General features: G+C 43.6%; 1 protein-coding gene and 1 long non-coding RNA gene across 4 annotated transcripts in view; one reads left to right on the top strand and one right to left on the bottom strand.

The window, feature by feature from the left end:
- Nucleotides 1-7: 7 nt before the first annotated feature.
- The window catches only part of Mapkbp1 (mitogen-activated protein kinase binding protein 1), a 50,482-nt gene continuing 29,950 nt past the window's right edge, over nucleotides 8-20,539 (top strand). For 2 of the 3 annotated variants that reach the window (XM_013078444.3, XM_004861628.4), the window contains exons 1-2: nucleotides 8-155; nucleotides 667-883. In XM_013078444.3, coding sequence (XP_012933898.1) covers nucleotides 767-883 — 117 coding nt within the window. In that variant the 5' untranslated portion in view covers nucleotides 8-155; nucleotides 667-766. Of the gene's footprint in view, nucleotides 156-251; nucleotides 552-666; nucleotides 884-20,539 lie in introns of those variants that run through there. The other variant, XM_021241802.2, reaches the window with a different exon arrangement.
- Nucleotides 2,110-19,083, bottom strand: LOC147829000 (uncharacterized). Its single transcript, XR_015449754.1, has 3 exons — nucleotides 18,813-19,083; nucleotides 15,545-15,777; nucleotides 2,110-6,169 (listed from the first exon to the last, which is right to left on the bottom strand). It is a non-coding gene; the product is annotated as an uncharacterized LOC147829000 (long non-coding RNA).

Genomic DNA, 20,539 nt, shown 5'->3' with positions numbered 1-20,539 from the left:
TGTGCCACCATAGCTGCTGCCACTGCTGTCGCCTCCGCTGCCGCTGCCGCTGTCGCTGCCGCTGCCGCTGCCGCCGCCGTCGCGGCGGAGTTGAAATCGCCCAGCGCGATGCCTGAGGGCGCTGTGAGCCAGGCAGCCCTCGTGCCCCAGGGCTGGTGAGGCTGGGCCCGAGCGGGGGCGCTGACGAGTAGCAGGGGCTTTTGGGCGGGTGGAAGAGGATACAGGCGGGTGTGGAGGGCGGAGAGCGAGCTGCTGAGGGTCGGGGTGGGGGAGGGAGGCTCCTATGGCAAAACGGGCTGCTGGGCGGGAGCGAGCCTCGCCCCGGGATCTCCCAGGTGCCCTGGGACACCGCAGTTGCCATGGGAACAGTTGAGCGTTAACGGGGACCAGACCAGCCACCACCCCTACTGGAGCCTGTCCCGTCTCTTTAGTCAAACGCCCCTCACAGGCGTGGGCCTGGCATTTCTTGACGGCTCAGGATTTTTCCCCATGGCTCAGGATAACCCCCACCGTTTCCACTGAGCTGGCCTTCCCGCGTTGTAAGAAAACACGTAAGGCTTGAAAGGATGAGGGAGAGAGAGAGGGCAATACCTAGAGGTCAAAGTTGCAGACTCAGATAGGCATGAGATGCCTACTGTGATGCTAAGGTGGCCTCTGCCATCTCAGGCCAGTGAAAGGGCGGATTGGAAGGCCGTGTGGAGTGGGAAGGAAGTGCCACTCTTGATCCCAAGACTGCTTAAAGGACTGTCCCAAGGGCCTCCTTATCATGATGGCTGTGGAAGGGTCAACCATTACCAGCCGGATCAAGAACCTGCTGCGATCCCCGTCCATCAAACTACGCAGGAGTAAGGCAGGAAACCGGCGAGAGGTCCTCAGCTCTAAGGTGAGTTCTAGTGTTAGAGCCACTTCATTCCATCCCTACCCTTTTCTGCCTCGTGTTCCTCTTTCATCTTCCTCTTTCTTGGGAAAGAAGAGAACTCTTGACTCTAAAAGATCAACTGTGCTTGCCTCTGCTCCTCAAGGAGGCAATGGCTTGGTTTTGGTTGAAGGAGAAAGAGCAAGGGTGAGCATGCAGAGTACTCGCAGGAAGTGAATAGGAGGAAGGCAGCCCGACTTCAACTGTGACTTCACTACAAACCAAGAGTGTGCTTGAGGAAGCCAGTTGATATGTGATGACTCAGTTTCCCTTCTTTGAAGAAGATAGTGGGACTACATACCTGTGAGAGACTTAAGTTGTGACTAATGTGGATGCAGGTGTTACAACAACAGTTGGAGTTGTGTAAGACTGTAGAAGCAGAAAGAAAAATGCCAAAGAACCTTGGCTGAGATATTGGCCAGGTGATTGTTCTTGCCTGGGGTCAAAACAAATTTTTTTCTTTAGGAGACCTAAATTACTTTAACTGGAGCTTCTTGGTTTCTTTGGAATGATAAAATGCAAGGAGCCATGTGTGCCAGCAAAGCAGTTCTGGTTTGCCCTCAAACAGTGCTTATCCCATTCATTGTATGTCAGGAGCCACATCTTTCCCCCCAGCAGATGCTCCTCGAAGGCAGAGTCCTTCCTCATCCCTTTACCTGGCTTCGTTTTGGACCTTGTGCTTTATTCAACTTTGTTGGACCCCACAACTTTGGGAGTATAGAAGTTGACTAAATTAATCCCTTGAGGGAATGCAGGGCTTTGTTCCTATAGGATCAGATCATATTTTATGTCTTAATAGCAGCCTGTAAACACAGTTGCTTTGTGTGGTATGGGATTACTACAGAGAGTGTCACTTGAGACAGCACCATTTATTGCCTTGCCTGGGACTCTTCAGAGATGAGTAACCGTGGTGAGGAATGATTTAGAGTGCTGCTGTACATCGTGACAGGGTTCTTTGAGGACTTAATTCGGACACCTGTCCCTTAGCAGAATCTTAACTTGTTTTAGTAAGAAGGTGAATAGCTTTCCTGTATAATTCGGCAGGAGTTGTAGTGAATCATAATTTGCCACAAGATTCCACAGCGGTGGAGGTAGTGACCTTTCTTAGAACTTTTTTTTTTTTTTTAAATACAGGGTCTCACTATATTGCCTTTAGGCTGTTAACTCCTGAGCTCAAATAATCCTCCTGTCTCATCCTCCAGAGTAGCTGGGACTGCAGGTGTGTACTACCATGCCTGGCTTTTAAAGGATTCTTATTACTAATTTTACCTATTCCAGAAGCAGGAGAATGAGCCCTCAAATTAGAAAATGTCTCAGATATGGCAGTTTTTGCTCTTTCTTAGTACTGTAAGTGCTCATTTTCTTTGCTGGTAATCTGTCAGTGGCCAGCACTATTAAAACAATCTCACATCTCTGGGCCTTTTTCTGGCTAGGAATGGTATACGTAATAAAAATATATAATGGGAGTTTAATCTTCACTGTGAATACTTACTATAACTTTGGTATCCCATCTCCATTCTTTAAAACTTCCCATTAACTTCATTAATACATTGAACAAATGTTTATTGAGTGCCTATTAAGTGTGGAATCAGTGGTGATGTCGTCAGAGAGCCTATGGCTAGGCAGACATGTAAACAAATAATTACACCATGGTGTGGTAAGCACTATTCTAGAAGGATGCATTAAGTTATTAATGGAAGCACAGGGAAGGGGCCCTCAGTTTAGGGGAATAGAAAAGACTTTACAGAGAAAAGGATCTATAAACTGTGAGTCCTGGGAAAGAGGAGAGAGCTCCAGACAAACACAGAAAAGGGGGGCATCTTTGGCATCACCATTAAACATCCCCGTTTCACATTGGAATTCAGTGCTTCACACTACTTTAAAAGGCTTTGTCTGTTCCAAAGCTATGTATGAACAAAATATTCAGCAGGAGTTGGGTGACCCTTGAAGGGTGTGACAGAGCAAGAGCAATAGTGCTTATCTTTAACACCCAACAAGGGGTAGGTAGCTGTCTTTGTGCACCTAGGACCCTCGAGATGCCAGACTCCTTAGTGAAGGCTGTCCACCTAAGATTATTCTAACAGCCTGCTTTGTGATAACCAACACAGGACCTGGTCTATTGGCCTCTATGAGTTGCTTAATATATGATGGCTATAGGAAATCATAGTAACAGAAAGCTTTAGATTCATGGGTACCTAATTCTGAAATAAAATTTGAAGACAAAAAGATGTGCAGGGTTGGGGGGAAGTGTTAGAGGGCCTTTATGCAGCTCTTACCTCAGATGGCTTCTGCCTAGAATTGCACTGTTCTAAGGTTGCCTTCCTCCTCCTCAAAATTCTACTTTACTTCTAGATCTACTCCATAATTTTCAGTCACAGGGCCTTTTTTGACTAGCCTTACTACCTTGAAACCAATACATAATTGTTCTTTTATATATTTCTTCATTTCCTAAGGTGAGGGTTCATGTTTTTTATTTCCTTTACATCACAGTTTGGGACAGTGTAAAGTATGCAGTAAGTACTAAAGGAGTAAATGAAGTAGAATGATTTAAAGATGTCTGATATAATGGGGTAAAGTTGGAAGTCCCAAAGATTAAGAAATGATCAGGAGGAGTTTGTGACCTCTTTGGAAGAGAAATCAAAACTAGGATTAAGAACGTGGTGGAAAAGAAGTAGAGATGCAGCCTGTTTAGGTGCAGAGTGCATAAGGAGAAAGGAAGTGCATGTACCTCAAAAGGACTGCTCATTAAAGACTTTTTAATTCACGAGAGACCTAGTTAAATATATGGTTAAAAGATTAAGGGAGAGAGCCAGAAGAGGTGGGGATTTAAATTACTACAGGGAGAGTTGATGAGAACTGCTATTTTTTTTTTTTTTTTTGGTACCAGGGATCAAACTCAGGACCTATTGCTTGCGAGGCAGGCGGCGGCACCACTGAGCTAAATCCTCGGCCCAGGAGAGCTGCTATTTTTATTAAGCTTTTTCCAAGGGAGGGGAGTCTGCAGGGGAGTAATTAGAAAAGAGTGATTTGAGGTTTAATGCCAGATCTGCTGAGTCTTGATGAGGTGTAACTTGCAGTTATCACTTATAAATACCCTTCAAGTTCAAATTCTGTATGTCAGTTCTGCCTCATCTCAGTTGAGGCAGTTTTTAAAAAATTTATGAAATAAACCCCAAATTTCATAATCACATAATAAGACAATAACAATAGTTATTACACTGATTATCTTTTTAAATTTAATTTAATTTATTTTATTTATATATTAATTGGTACATTTTAGGTATACAATATATTTACATTTATCATTGGGTGCTTGTACCTGAACAAGATGTATATCTTAGTTCTTATTTATTTCCCCATTACCTGTGCGCCCTTCACCCCCACCACCCTTCCCTATTTACATAGTCTTTGTTTCCTTTTTTTTTTCTTTCTCATAATTTTTCCTTTCCTTTCTTCCCTTTCCCCTTCCCCTCCTGCCACCCCTGCACCTTTGGACCTTTTCCTATTTCAAATTATGAATTATTCGTTTTAATCATTTTCATCCTTATTTACACTTTCAGTTTCTCACACTAGAGATACTATTCGGTATTTACACATTACACTGATTATCTTTATCTTCAAAGTAGTTACTCAGAGTATAAGACATACACCAAAAAAATTCTTACAAAAGGCTGTATTTTCTTTAAGAAGCAAATGTATGTGTTCTTGGTAGCGAACCCTCCTCCCCCTCTTTTCCTAAAGTTTCTGAAAGATTTTTATGTGGAGTGAGCTGGGTTGTTTTTCTGTTTCAACAAAGTATAGAAATGGGCCGAAGCTGAGCAGGCAGGATTTAAGTTAGGGATACAAAAGGATTGCCTTACTGGATGCTTGTTAGATTTGGAAACAGTAAGTGAAGAAGGTTTTGAAATCTTCCTCTTTAATAGCTATTAATCCAATCTGGGTTCTGTATTACCCCTTTTGGAAACAGTGGGTAAGGTGACTTTCTTCTGGTTGTTTTTATGATTGCAAATCTAATTCTTCTTTTTTTTTTTCTGTATGATTATATGGTGGTGCTTTAAGCTTTTTAATATATAGCTGTAAGAAGAGTTTGTGTGGGCGGGTGCTGTGAAGGAGAAAGGCAGGCATCTAATTTCAGCTTTTGCTTAGGGTTTGAGTCGTGGTGGTAGTATTGAAACTCTTTGATCTGCTAATTTGGTAGGGGAAACATACTCATTTTGAAAGCATTTGTGGATTATTAGTTCTGGCTTGATGGCTATGGAACTGGGAGAGTGGTTAGGAGCAGGTAGTGGGGCATTAGAATAGCCAGGAAATGTTTTAAGTTTTTTGTTGTTGTTGTTGTTTTTGAGACAGCGTCTCACTATGTAGCCCAGGTTGGCCTCAAACTCACAGTGATCCTCCTGCTTCAGCCTCCGGAGTGCTGTGATTGCAGGCTGTACCACGCCTGGCTTCCAGGCAACATTTAAAAATCCCAGGGCCAAGGATTTAGCTCAGGGGTTGTGGCATCTGCCTCGAAAGTGTAAGGTCCCGAGTTCGATCCCTGTTACCAAAAAAGAAAAACAAAAAAAGCCCACATTCCTGGGTCCCATCCTAACTATATGGAATCAGAACCCCTGGGGGTAGAATTTGTAGTTGTGTAATATTAAAGTTCATCAGAGGCCTGCTGTTGGTTACGAACCCCTGGCCTAGAATGCTAGGACTCTGAAATCTGTTTTCTTCATACCAAAGTCTTCACTGAGGCTTCTTGAAAGTATATCAAGCTGGGCCTGGTGGTGCCTATAATCCCAGCACTCTGGAGGCTGAGGCAGGAGAATCTCTGGGCTACATAGGGAGGTCAAGGCCAGCCTGAACTAGATAGTGACTTTGTCTCAAAAAGCCAAAGAAGAAAGAAAGAAAGAAAAAAAAAAAAAAAAAACCAAAGAAAGTATATCAAGCTAGCTCAGTAAGTCTAGTCTTTTTCTTGAGTAGTCTTTATTCTACTTAAGACTTCTAGACTGATGGCTTTGTAAACTGCTTTGTCAGTGATTGATTTGAAAGAACCGAACCATTTCGAGGTCAGATCTGAAGACTTAATCATTGCCTTAGAGGCAGATGAGCAGGATTTTCTCCTACGATTAGGAGTAAGGAACTGGACTTGGGCCAGGCCAGTCACCATTCCACCATACTCCCCTGGGGACTTGGGAACCAACAGCTCTTTAGATGCGTACTCTCTTCGCTCCTGTGTGACGGTGCCAGCCGTCACTAGTCGAACAGTACCTGAGAGGAGGGGAGAGGATGAAAGAAAAACACAACCTCTGAGGAAAAGAAAAAGGAGAGAGAGGCAGAGGAGAGACCCCTCTTCCCACTTTATTGCCCTTTATATACCTTTTCCATAACCCCCAACCCCTCCTCTGTACATAATTCGGCGACTAATTATTTTCCAGGGAAAAGGTCAAATGTATCTTTACAACTCCGGGAATAACATTCCCTTGCATTACAGACATTCGAACTCTTTCTATTTAACCACTCTCGTTACAAGTAACCATCCTTGTTTTTGTGCCAGCTGCACATCCAGGATTCATTATGTTCTCAACAGACTCAGAGGTCTCTCAAGGTTATTTCAACCTTTCGCTCTCCACACTCCTGTCTAAGGTAGATTAACTGAGAGCCGAGGCCCCTGCACCGGCAGTGCTGCCTCTTACCTGCCTGTGGACCTGGTCAAGTTTTCACTGTGTTTTCATCTGTGTTGTGGTCTTGGATCAAGGCTTGTGCAGTGTCCTGAGGTCCTTAGAACAGGTGGTGTGCCATGAAAACCGGCGGACGGCATTCTCCTGGCTTTGTTTGATCTCCATTTTATCCTCCTTCCGGGGCCTGCAGCTGCCCTCAGCCTTCAAAGTGATTCTCACCAGAGAGTGAGGACTCTTCTCTCCCTGCACCCCCCCAAATCTCTTCCTTTCTGTCTAAAAATAGCCTAGCCTCTTCAGGCTCTAAGATGTCCTCTTTTGAGGCTTTCCTCATCTACTGAGCTCACTCATTTCAGAGTCTAATAGTGCACTGCTGCTTTCCAAGTCTTCCTTTCTTCTTTCTCTCTCTACATTTTAGGGTAAGGTCTCCTGTTGGATCAGTTTGAGTTGCAGCCTTACTTCCTGCCAGTATTTTTTTTTTTTGGGTACTGGGGATCGAACTCTGGTCCTTGCGCTTGCGAGGCAGGTGGTGGAACCACTGAGCTAAATCCCTGGCCCCCTGCCAGTATTTTTAATGATTTTGGAACCTTGGTGTTTTTCTGACTTTACTTCTGTCTTCCATTTGTCACCTGTGTGTTTTTATTTCTTGGCTGATGAAAAACATAGGTAGAAATGAGGCTTCCTCCTGACCCCCATAACCTCCTCATCAGCCTCCAGAACCTCAGGCTGGGCTTGTGACTGTTATCACTGCCCTTTGGAGAACCGTCCAGGGCTTGAAATTCGGGACTATGTTTATTCAGACTAAGCTTCTCTGAGGACTAGTCTGTCCTGCTGTTGTGCTCAGAGTATCTATGGGTTTCGTGTTCAGACTGGAGTGTTGTAAAAGGGAAAAAGCCACAGTGCTTTCAGTAGGGTTTGTTACAGATCACATTCCCACTGGCTCCGTTGTTTAATGCAGAGAGGCCAAGTTCCCACCAGCTTCCTTTTCACAGCAGCTCTCAGCAGAGGTATAGAAAGAGGTCTTCCCACCTTCTTGAGTGTTCACTACTGTGTTCATTGATTTTACCATAACTTCTCTTACCTCTCAAAATTTAAAAAAAATGTGTGTTGTGGGGAAATAAAAGTAAATATGACAGCCAAACTGGGCAGTGTGGACTTTTAGGGTTGAGTTGTTGTTGTTTGTTTTTTGAGACAGAGTCATGCTATGTAGCTCAGGCTGGCCTCAAACTCCTGACGATCCTTCTGCCTCAGCCTCCCAAGTAGGTGGGATTACAAGTATGTGCCACTATACCTGGCTAGGGTTGGAAGTTTTGAATGTTTGGATTTTATTTTTTTAATGGAAACAAAGTTTATTTGAAAAAGTAAAAGTGAAGAGGGAGGGAGAAACTGGCTCTGCAGAGCAACCTTGGGCTAAATAAGAGGAAAATTCGAGATAAAAGTACACTCTGGAGGGAGACTGCGATAACCTGGATTTTCTTAATCTTTCCTCCTTCCTAGCAGAGACAGCAGCAAGTGTATAGTGCTTCCTAATTGGCCACTGTATTTTCCTCTGATTCTGAAGGACACTTACAGAAGAATGAGTTTGCAGTATGCATTATCTCTTCTTCTTTTTTTTCCTTTCTATTTTTTGGTACCAGAGATCGAACTCGGGACCCTGTGCTTGTGAGGCAGGCAGCAGCATATCTCTTCTTGAGACTTTTAGGGAGTTAACTTTACTCCCTCTTTTCTTATTATGGAGAATGTTTGTCAGACTTTTTTGTTGCTTCCCTAGTTTATAAAACAAGTTCTTTTTGCTTTTTCTTTCTTAGACGGGATTTCTAAGTTTACATACCTCATCTCTCCCCTTAAAACTGAAATGAGACTGAAGATATTGTCCCTCCCCTGCCCCTTCATTTATGGTTGAGATTTAAATTTACTTGAAAATCTTGGGACAACCCTTTCTGAAACCATATGGCTGATTTTTTTTCCCCCTACTTTGTCCAATGTTCTTTTATTTTTTAAATTTTTTTTGGTACCGGGGATTGAACTCGGTACCTTGGGCTTGCAAGGCAGGCTCTGGAACCACTGAGCTAAATCCGTGGCAAACTTTTTTTTTTTTTTTTTGTGGTACCAGGGATTGAACTCGGGACCTTGGGCTTGCAAGGCAGGCGCTGGAACCACTGAGCTAAATCCCCGGAAACTTTTTTTTTGGTACTGGGGATTGAACTCCGGACCTTGTGTCCAATGTTCTTTTAGAGGAATCCTGAGAAGGGAATTTCTTTGGTTAAGTGGTTTTTTTTGATTTTTGGTTTTTTTGTTATTAGAATTGAACCCAGGCCTTGTGCATGCTAGGGAAGTGAGCTACCACTGAACTAGACTTCCCACCCTATTCTTCAGGATTTGAACATGCTTTTCATTCATTCTGAGTTGCCCAGGCTCACTCAGTCTTTCTTATCCTTCTGCCTTGGCCTCCTGAGTAGCTGAGTTTTTACACATATACCACTGTACCTGGCTAAGGTGGTTTAGTTTTTAAAATTAAAATACCTAAGTTCTTGATCTTGACATTCAGATTTCTCTTTTTTCCAACTATTATGGATTTGTCCCATTCAACATTTTCATGCAGTGTTATATAGAACCATTATCCCTAATCTTTATTCAAAATTAACAGGTACTTTTCTCATAATAATAATATTAAAAATAATATCATCTGTAGTGGTAACAGTACCTAATATTTATCAAGCTTTTGCTACTTACTAGGTTTGTGATAAGCATTTACATATATTATTGCATTAAAATTGTACTCGGCTCTCCTATCAATGTTATTATAACCCCATTTTGTGGATGCGGAAACTGATGATAAGGACTGGGTGAGTAGAGGATGGCTACACACCCAATAGGTGGCGGAACTGGAATTCCATCATAGGCTTTCTTAACTTGAAAGCCCACACTTAAACTTCATTTATATTCCTCCCAGAGAGTCTTTTTCAAAACTGAGCACAAAAGTATGTCTAGTATTACTATAACCAAGAGGCACACCCTGCATTCAGCTCAGAAAAAGGCATTTCCTTTACAAAGTAGGTTTTCCCCAGCATTCCCTATAACAGTCAATTCAGTGGATTTCCCAGACCTATTTCAGAGCCATCATTCGGTAACCTTTGTCCCTCTACATCCACGCTCCTGTTATCCACACTTCTTTCCCGTCTTGTGGTTCTGTGGGCACCTGAAGGTCATGTCGACAGGGCACAGCGTGTGGCACCAGATGACTAAGCCACAAGCAGTTGTCTCTTCTCTCCAGAAGCTGCTGGAAGAGTGCAGTGGAGACTAGTGATGCCTTGACTGCTTTTGTGTGTGGGTATGGCAGGGCTTTAATATTTGGTGCTCTTGGTTAGCCGGTGATGGTATAACTCTTGCTATTGCTACTCCAGACCCTCCAAACGACACCTTTTTATTATCTGCATAGCCCACAGCTGACCCTGTTTTTGAAGCTGTGGAAAGTAGCTGGGTCAAAATGTCTCTTTCTGGGGAAACAACTGGATCTAAAATGTCCCCTGCCAGGGCTGACCTTGATGACGACATTTGGGGTTTCATTTTGAACAGGAACAAAAATTAGGTCACTTGCCCACCTGACTCCGTTCGGCTGTGTGGGCTCCAAGGTTCCAGAGCAAGTGCCTCGCCTCATCTCATCTCAGATTTATATCACTTTGACTTCTTTTCGCAGATAGGCAGGTGTCAGTACATTGTAGGTATAAACGCGGGTGGTCTCAAGGCCTCCTTCCTTACACTGCCACATTTGTCCTGAGCTAAGAAAGCCCCAAGCCAAGTGGATTGGACTCAGGGCAGCCCACAGGCTTGTGGGTGAATAGGAAGGACCTCAGAACATACTCAGCAACTCTGACCCCTGCCCCCTCTCAGCCTCTGCCTTGGAGTAAAGCAAGCAGCTGCATGTCAGAACTAAACTTGGGGCTGGCAGGCAGGCTGGCAGGCCAGCTTGCCTGTTACTCCGACGCTCATTGGTTGGCTTCTTTTTGAGAGAACACAGTATCTGTCCACCACGGCATAATACCCTGTTGCAGACTTTTCTAAACATATCCTTTCTGCATGTGATCCCCTTCCTTCCCCAGGCTGCCTTAGTCTCACTTGTGAGGTCTCTATAGCAGCCACCACAGATTTTGTCACAACAAACCCAAACCTCACTAGTGAATGAGGCTTCTAGCCCGTTAATATGCAAACCTATGGGGCTGGGCTGGGGAAGGGCAGATCTCTATTGTAAGGCAAATTCAGACACAAGCCCACTCTGAGACTGCATTTCTCCCTACCAGGCTCCCAAGTAATGCCCAGACTCCTCTTCCTTGAGCTACACTTTGAGCAGCCAGGCTCTGTGTGTGTGTGTGTGTGTGTGTGTGTGTGTGTGTGTGTTTGCGCTTGCACATGTGTTTGTGTTACTGGAATTAGGGCAGCTTCCTCACTTCTGAGGGAGTGGGTTCCTCTCATTTGTGCCGCTGGAATTCTCATGCTTTGCAGGGCAATGGTGAGGATTAAATGCAAAGTAGTGAATGTGAGATTACATTGTGAGGCCTAGATAACTTCTTAGCTGTTAAGAGGTTGCTGATATTATCAGGGTCCATAGATTTCTAAAATGCTGACAAAGTTTCTTCTGATTTGCTGTCGAGATTTCATTCCTTTAAATTTCCATTTGTAACAAGTCCATTTTTGCAAGTTCAACTTCTTTTGTCCCAGCGTTTAATGAACTCTTTGTGTAGTTTTTCATTGTGACTGGTCCTCAGTACATTTTTCTTGCTAACATTCTAACTTGTATCAGTAATACTTTACTGATTGAAAGGAAGGACTAGCACAAATTCTTTTTGGTACTAACTACTGTGTAATTTATTTCAGGGGTATGGCTATGAGTTTTTAGGAATTAAAAAAAAAGTCAAATCAATGAACTGTCTGAATTTTCTGTGTCAGATTAGAAACCACTGGGATGATGAACATGCTTTTTAGCAGCAGTGCTATCTCTGGGTATGAATATAATTTGTCTTCTTTTGCTAATTAATTTATATTGAGAAGTAATTTGAGAAGTAAAAATTTGGTGGCTTCCTTTCAATGTAAGAATTTTCAGGCTGCATGAAAATATGTTAATTTTATAACCAATTAAGCTTTTAATATTGCAACCAGAGTGAAATATTCTATTTAAACTATGGTGTTTTGTTTTTGCTTACAAAACTAAAGCTAGCCGGGAATTTAGCTCAGTGGTTCCACTGCCTGCTTCACAAGCGCAAGGTCCCAAGTTTGATCCCTGGTACCAAAAACACAAACAAAACAAAACTAGAGCTATAGGAAGATGTGGAGATATAGATGCAGTCATACCTAATTTATACTATTGGTGATAGCATATATTGATCCAGCCTTCCTACAAGACAATTTGATACTATCCATTAGAAGAAAAATGTGTATATTTATACTTTTTGACCCAGCAGTTATAATTCTGATGTCTTACTTTATGCAGACATACTACACAAAGGCATATATAACTGATTTTTTGATGTTATTCATAATAGTGAAATCTTTGAGGTTGTCTCAGTACTATCAATAGGGATCGTCAGGCATCCAATGAAATGGAATTCCCTGCACCTGCTAAAAAAAATGAGGTCAGTCTATATGTACTAATGTGGAAGGATGTACAAGATAGAAATGAGGAAAAGCAAATTGTATAACAGTTTTTTATGTTAATGATTGTATTTTTGTTAAAAAATATGTTAGTAAAAAAAGTAAAAAGTATGAAGAGTATGGCTATACATACCAAACTGTTAATATTGGTTATCTCAGGGAGAGACAGTAGATTATGGTGGACTTTTACTGTCTACATTATATATTTCTGTAATGTTTGAACTTTAAACAATGAGCCTGTATTATTTTTGTAAGTAGAAGAAACAATAAAGATGGAAGTCTCTCCAATTTAAACGTGTGTTTCCTATATAAGTCTGTTCAAAATTTCAACTTGGTGTATTTATTTCATTAAAGCAGTTATGCACAGTGTTATTGGAAAATATATTTGGTATAATAAGCTCAGTTTTAAGAAAGTTTTTTTAAGGAATAATAGAACATAAAAATATTTTCTTGCCAATATATAATTAGCTTCTTGAATTTGAAATCACTCATTTGTAATATCTTAAAAAATATTTCCTTGGTTAAATTTGGTAATTTTTTTATCCTTTTTCAAGTACATGTGCTTTCCTTTTTTTGTCCTCAGTGCTGGGGATTGAACCCAGGGCCTTGGTACTGAGCTATACTCTAAGCCTCTCTTTTTTATTTTTTATTTTGAGATCAGGTCTTGCTAAGTGATTAAGTTGCCCAGGTAGGGCTCGAAATTGTGATCCTTCTGCCTCAGCCTCCCAGAGGGGTGGGATTATAGATGTGCACTACTGTGCCTGGCTATTTTTAATCTTTTAAAATGTATTCTTTAATTATAATTTGGCAGATTCATAAAGAGCCAAGCCATGCATCTTTACTAAAGTCAGGGATAAGAGTGTTTGAGAGGAATTAAGATACATGGATTATACCAATCATGCCTTCCTCACTCTTTCTGTAAAGGCATCAAAATCTTGCCTCCTGCTGTATCTTCTAGGGCTGGCAATGATAAATAGTTGAGAATTCTCTAGGAGATAAAAAAACTTACTAAGATTAACTAAAAAGTATTCATAAATAGCATAAAGTACTTTTTTAAATGAATCCCAAGAGCTGGGGATGTAATTCAGTGGTAGAGCACTTGCCTACCGTGCACATGGCCCTGGATTCAATCACAGATATAAATTAAACACTCTACCCTAGAATATAAGATCAGAGTTGTATTAAATACAACCTCTGCTCTCCGGATTCTGGACTAACAGAAAAGATAAGACAAACCTTCAAGAATTTCTATGCAAGCTACAAAGCAGTATGTGCTATGTGGGTGATGCAGACTAAGTGCTGCTGTAAGAGTACTGAAGAGGAAGGACTTGTCCTGGCCAGGTGACCACAGGAGGGTCAGACATGGGTTGTGACATTTAAACCCGTCCTTGAAGGAAGGTGGAATTATATTGTGTAGCAGTAGAAAGGAAGGGCTTTTTGGAAAAGAACATGAGATAAAGCCCTAAGGCTCCTTTCCAAAATAATGAAGAATCCAGATTGAGAAATATGTGTGATTCTAGAGGTGAGCAGTAGGAAATAGAAGTAGAAGAAATGTAGGGCCTTTTGATGCTAGGCTAAGACATTTGCACTTCATTTAGTTGGCAGTAAGGAGCCAACTAGATAGGGAAAGCTGTGCTTTCAAATCAAAGCTCCGCCAGGGATAGATTATTCTCATGGGTTAGGGAGAAGGAACAGTAGGGTCTATAATAAGGAGATTAATTGAAAGCTGTTGCTACATCCAGGAATGTGGTATTGAAGGCCTAAAATGGGGTGTTTGCATTGAGAAGAAAAAGGAAACGAGCATATTGTAGAGGATAATACGTTGAAACCTCCCTTTTTCTCAGGAGAGTCTCGTGGCACAAGTGAGGGTGGTTACAGGGCAGTGAGAGTCATGTTCACTCCTTCTTATTTCAGAACACACATTAACTTTGCACACTTACTCCAGGTAAGGGACTATTAGTGATCTCCCTGGTTAGAGAGTTGGAAACCAAGAGATTAAGAGACTTCAGGTATGTAGAGTTGGCAAATGAAGAGGAACTAGACCCGTGTGTTGACCAGACTTTTAGCTCACGTAAAACTTTGTGGTTCTGGTCTTGGTGTAAAGAGGCCTGATTTTGGAGGGGACCCTACCCCCATGCACACATTCTTTTTGCATGAGTAATTCCCTATCCTTGTCTTTCCAAGACATAGAAAAGGAGGGTAGAAGGGCTGGCCCTGTCCCAGGCACAGTGCTGTTAAAGCTGCTCTCACCCAGGGCACATGATGATGACTGCTGTAACTGAGCCCTTTTGCAAGACTCCCTTCACTCCTCTCCTCGGTCTGCCGCCTTCCACTCTGCTTCCCTGTCTGCACACTGAAGTTGCCTTGGAAACAGGTATCAGCTATCCATGTTGCCTGTAGGTTGCAGCATGCCCTGAATGGGCAAGCTCTGACCATATGGGATACCCTGCCATTCGAAAACCCCTCTTTTCCTCTTTCTCTGCGCCATCACAGTGAGGAGAGAGTGGGAACTTTTTTTTTTTAATGTTTTTTTGAGACAGGGTCTCGCTATATACTCCTGGCTGGCCTTGAGCTTACTATGTAATCCAGGCTGACCTCATACTCACAGTAGTCCTCTTGCCTCAGCCTCCTGAGTGCTGGAATTACTGGTGTGTGCCACCACGCCCAGCAAAGAAACCGTTTTTTAGATTCATTTTAGCTTCTGATAAGTTTGGGTAACTAAACATAATTAAAGCTAACATGAAAAACCTCTATTATTCCCCTACTTCATCGTGCTGCCCTCCGTCTTCTGTTATTTTCCTTCCCCTCCTTTTCCCCTCCCTCCCTTCCTTCTCTTTTCTTTCTTGAAGAGACAGGCTCTCAGTATGTCGCCCAGACTGGTCTTAAACTCTTAGGCTAAAATGATCCTCCTACCTTAGTCTTCAAAGTAGCTGAGACTAAAGGGGCATGTCACCATGCCCACCTGCCTTCTACCTTCTCTCTTGGTTCTCAGACATGTCCCTGAAACCAGTCCAAAGGCTTGGTGACTTCCCGGTGTGCTCTTTCAGAAACTGTGACATTCTGGCTGGGTCTGGTGGCTCACACCTATAATCCCAGCACTCGGGAGTCTGAGGCAGGATGGTTGCCAGGAGTTCAAGGCCAGCATGGGTTATATAGTGAGTTCAAGACCAGCTTGAACTACAAAGCAAAACTAAAACAAATAAACAAACAAAGACTAACATTCTGGTGATATTGAAAAACCTGAGTTCCTAGGATCCTTAGGGAGCCATGGTTTCTGGAAGCAGACAGCCCGGGTCTAAATTCTGGTTCTGTTACTACTTACCCTGTTCCTTCATCTATAAGATGGGCATGGTACTAGTCCTTCGTAAAGCTGTCAGCAGTAGTTTTCAAGGGTAGTATGTACGACCATCTGTGAGGTGCCTGAAACGGCCCCTGGCAGAGTGCACTCAGCGCTCTCACTGCTGGGCAGCCTCAACCCAGGATCCTCTGTGGCCACAGGTGCTCTTTCAAGGCTGGGAATAATGTTTTCTCTTCATAGTCCCAAGAGGGCCTAAACTTTGGAAATACAATGGCAGAATGCTTTAGTTTAATAGTTCATAATCTGATTAATCTTCAGAACCACCTAGACAAAATTGACCGATTGACTGGTTGATTAGCACAAGGTCTGGCTGTTGCCCAGGCTGGCCTCCAACTCCTGGCCTCAAGCAGTCCTCTTGTCTCAGCCTCCCAAGTACCTGGGAGAGTTTTGTGCTACCCTGCTGGGCTCCAGAGACCTCCTGCACATCCTTAAGCCTTGCGCTGTGTCTGAGTCTTGCAGGACAGGGAAAGGGGAGGTGGAGGTGGAGATGGAATGAGGGTGCTGTCTGAGTAATTCTGTTGGAAGGATAGGTCTGGGAACCTTTGTTCTGATTTCGTGGTCTCCAGGAGTGAGTGGCTGAAGGATCTCTAAGGTCACCACCTTCCAAGCAGTGACAGATTCACCTTCCTTTGAAGCTGAGGCTATTTTAATCTCAGCACGGGAGAATTGACTCAGCTCTAGCCAGTTCTGATGTGTTAGGCAGGGCAGCCTGCTTTTTTCCTGTTGTATTGGAAGTCCTTGGTTTCTGGGAGCCTTGGTAGTACAGATAGAAGAGTAAATCAGCTAGATTGGACTGAGCCTGGACCAGAGTGAGAGACAGTCTGTTTGCTTGTCTTGAAATGACCGTGTGCCCCTGCCTACCTCTGGCCAGATGGCAGTTTGGGCTCTGAAGGAGTCGAAGTGAGGAAGCCATCCCCCCTGTCCTGGCTTCAGTGACTGGGTCCCCACCTTGCTGCCCGCTGCCCAAGTTTCTACAGAGCCCACCAGCCTGGGCTTCCTCTGTGGCTTTTGTGTAAGTGGCAGTTCTTGGAATCCGGTGGAGAATCTGCTTTGAGAGATTAGAGTGTAATATGTGGGCAAGAGACAGACGTAGTTATTTTTAACCTGCGGGAAGGGAGCGAGAGGCAGGGAGTGCTCTGCCTTTGACAGGTCTCTAGCATGCTTGTTTATAGAAATAGCAAGTCAGGGTTTGGCTGGAATGACTTACAACCCAGGTATTTATAACTTGTATTGAGTGGAATTGAGAAGTGGGGGAGGGGAAGGGGAAGGAAAGAAGCTGGTAGCAGCACAACATGGCAACAAAACAAAGGTCGGTTTCCTCCCGGTTGCCCGAGCTTCCTTGCCAGTTTGAGGTCGGCCAACTCCTCGGTGACTCTGGCCTCCTAGTTCTCTGTCGCTGAGGAGCAGCCTGGCTCATGCCATGGGCAAACAGACTCTCAGTAGTTCCTCACACTAAGAAAGGGCAAGTCATAATACTTTATGCCTCCGGTCCAAGCAGTCTCTGCTCATGCACAGTCAGAAGCAGGGACACACACACACACACACACACACACACACACACGGTGGGGTAGAACACAACTGGAAAAGCTAAGAAGGCTCTGGAACTATGTGGAACCCTATACTCTACCACCTGTGTGACAGATAGGTCTGGGCTCTTGAGAGTCCTTTCTTCTTTTTTTTTAACGTACCTGGGATTGATCCCAGGGCTTTTGTGCTGAGCCATACACACTCCCCTTATTTTTTATTTTGAGACAAGGTCTTGCTAAGTTACCCCACTTTAGGCTCCAATTTGCCATCCTCCTGCCTCAGCCTCCCAGAGTACTGGGATCACAGGCCTGCAGCAGCACATTTGTTTCCCTTGCTCTTTCCGCACTCAGCTGACTGCTCCTCCCTTCAGGAGCTGTCCTCTTCTTGGTCCCTGGGGCTCTTCCTCCCTCTCTTAACTGCCTGGCATCTCAACTTCTCCATACGCTAAAAATAGGTTTTCCCAAAGTTCTATCCAGTCTCTCTGCTCTTTCTCCCCTCTGGTCTCCTGTCTCCTTGGGCTTTCAGTGGTGGATTTCACCTCTGTGTGAATAATCCCCAAATATCTATTTCTAGTCCTGAACTCTCTCCAAGCATTAATTTCATGTTTAAGTTGCTAAACTGAGTGTTCTGTGATTCCTCCTAAATATGCCTGTAGTGCCTCAAATTCAGTGTGTCTGAAACATGTGCTCCCATCTCCTGCAATCAGACCGGGGTCTTCTTTCTGATCATGGCCCAGCCTTGTTCACGATCTCTTAGTTTCGCCTCTGAGCCCTCTTCTTCTTGCACAGTTGCACAGTGTGGGTCCTCCCATTCTGCTTGCTTTGTGATGTGTGAATTTGTCATGCCTCCTCCATTCCTACTGTTTTCATGCTGGCCTGGATTTTTATTACCTCTTCCTTAAACTACTGTAACAGCCGCCTAACTGGTCTCCCTGCCTGTGTATATCTCGAATGCATCTGCCAGGAATCCTTCCATGGCTTGCCTGAGCCCACAGAATACCCTGCTGAGCCTGGCCTTCAGGATCCTACCTGATCTGCTTGTATTCTCTCTCCTGACTTAGTATTCTCCTGTACAATCTTTGCTCTTACCATTGCTCACATCTTGGTTATTTTCACGTCTGAACATTTTCTCACAGCTTCCTCTACTGATGATTCCTTCTGTCTGTATTCCTGCCCCCCGCATCAAAATCCAGGTGTGGTAGTGCCTTCCCTCAGGGAGGCTGAGGCAGGAGGATTGCAAGTTCAAACCCAGCCTGGGAAACCTAGCTATTTAGCAAGACCATAGCTTAAAATTTTTTTTAAAAAATTTGTTTTTTAGAAAGAGCCAGAGATGGAGCTCAGTGCAAAAAAAATCCCCCCAAAATCAAAACAAAAACAAAAACAAAACAGAGAGAGAGAAAGAAAAATGCTGTTATACTGTGAGGCCCAACAGCCCTACAAAAGAGCATTCTTGTCTCCCTTCTCTGATCCTGCTGAGAAATAATCTCTCTTGTTTCTGAGCACTTTATCTCTTTCTTGTGATCCCTATCACATGTTGGGTTGCTGTGTAGTAAATGATTTGTCTTTCCTAATGGATTTTGAGGGTGGGGAGGGTCTCCCATAGCATCCACAAACTTGTTGAGAACTGCCAGTGTTGGGATGTACATTTACATCATGGCCCCATATACCCACAGGCCCTGACCAAAAGTTTCATCATCCACACTTACCCTCACTGCATGCTGGACTATCTCCTTTTTGTTCTGTTCCATTTATTTGTTACCAACTGAATGGTGTCCAGGTCTCCATTTGCTGTCTCATAGCTTGCAATCTGAAGGCTGGAAAGCACTGTTCTGTCTCGCATGAATGAGTTGTCCTATCGCCTCGCAGTCACCTGTTTTTTCCATCTGCTTTAATGAGAGCCAGAAGAGCACTTAAACACGTGGCTTCATTTTCCTTCTCTCTTGAGACTAAGCTATTGTGAAATTATCCCTTTATCTCATGAGGGTACGGGAAGTTCTTCCTGCCTCCTTTCTCTCCAGAGGGTATAGTGCTGCTGCCTAGTTCATCTGGGAGTGGTGGTCATGTAGCCCTCCCTGGCAGGGCACCCATAGTAATCCTGTCCTCTGACAACCTCCCTCCAGAGGCAAGATGATACCCATTTCGGGTTGGTGTATACTTTCCTCCATCTCAGCACTCTGGCTGCCATAGCAAGTCGGGCTCAACACCCTGTGTCCTCCTTTCTTCCAGGCTGCACTGTGGGTGTGGAGGTCCTGGCAGAGCACAGAGTGGGTGCTTGCTCTCTTCTCAGCTTTCCTTGTGCATGAAATAATGTCCCCAGAGCTGTGGGTGTGTCGGTGTTGGCTGCCCGAGGCAGTCTCGTCCTACATCACTGGCCATAACCAGGTGCCTGGACAGTGTCTCTTGGTCTTTGTGTCACTGACATTCGGGTCTTGAGAGTTTGAGGTGAAGTTTCTGTCAGAATTTTGGGCTACATCTTAGAGTTAGAGCAAGCTGTTTTCTCACAGGGCCTCCTTCAGTTTCCTCAGTGATGCTTTGGGCCAGAGACAGATTTCTGACCCTAGTGAGAAGCTTGCTTCATTATGTGGAAAGATGCTGTAGTGTTCAGGAGGGGCTAGCTTATCTCAGAGTGTGGTCCGAGAACCTCTGGGATCCCCCAAACCCTTTTAGGGGGCTGTGACATCCCCCTTTACCAACTCTATATGCAAATGAGGCCAGACTTTCTTCATATACTTCAAATAGAGTAACATCACGCCAGTTTGAATGCAGGTGCAGGTATGAAAATCTATTAAGCCAGACATTAAAAAGGTTGGCAAAAATGTCAAACAATGCTGCCGCTCTTTTTACTGTATTGTTTTCTGGAAGATATTTATCTTTAATAAAAATGTTAATGAGTAATGGATTTACTTTTCTTTTTTGGTTTCTTCACTGGATCTTAGCCAAACAGCTGAGAAGTGATTCTTTTTTTATTTCTTGAGATGGGCTCACTATGTAGTTCAGACTGGCCTTGAAACTCACTGTGTAGCCCAGGCTGGTTTCAAAGGAGGTGATCCTCAGCCTCCCAAGTGCTGGGATTACAGGCCTGCGCCACCATACCTAGCTGTTACTTTTATCTTTCTTTCTTTTTTTTTTTTTTATACCAAGGATGAATGCTGTGCCCCTGAGCTACATCCCTGACCCTGTTACTTTTAAATGAACTAATAAATACTTAAAAATATTTCCATTGTAAACCAGGCATGTTGGTACACGTCTATAATCCCAGCATCTGGGAGGTTGAAGCAGGAGGATTGCAAATTCGAGCCCAGCCTGGGCAATTTAATGACTTACTGAAATCTTGTGTCAAAATTAAAAAATTAAAAGACTGGGGCTGGAGCTCAGTGCATATCCCCTAGATTCAGTCCTTAGTACTGAAAAAAAAATTCCATTGTTATTTCAA

The sequence above is a fragment of the Heterocephalus glaber genome, unplaced genomic scaffold (assembly GCF_053883595.1).
Source record: "Heterocephalus glaber isolate CG9 unplaced genomic scaffold, H.glaber_assembly_v1.0 deba00000809, whole genome shotgun sequence".
NCBI classification, from domain to species: domain Eukaryota; kingdom Metazoa; phylum Chordata; class Mammalia; order Rodentia; family Bathyergidae; genus Heterocephalus; species Heterocephalus glaber.
The sequence above is the reverse complement of the archived record's forward strand: the minus strand, read 5'-3'. Positions and strand labels throughout refer to the sequence as shown.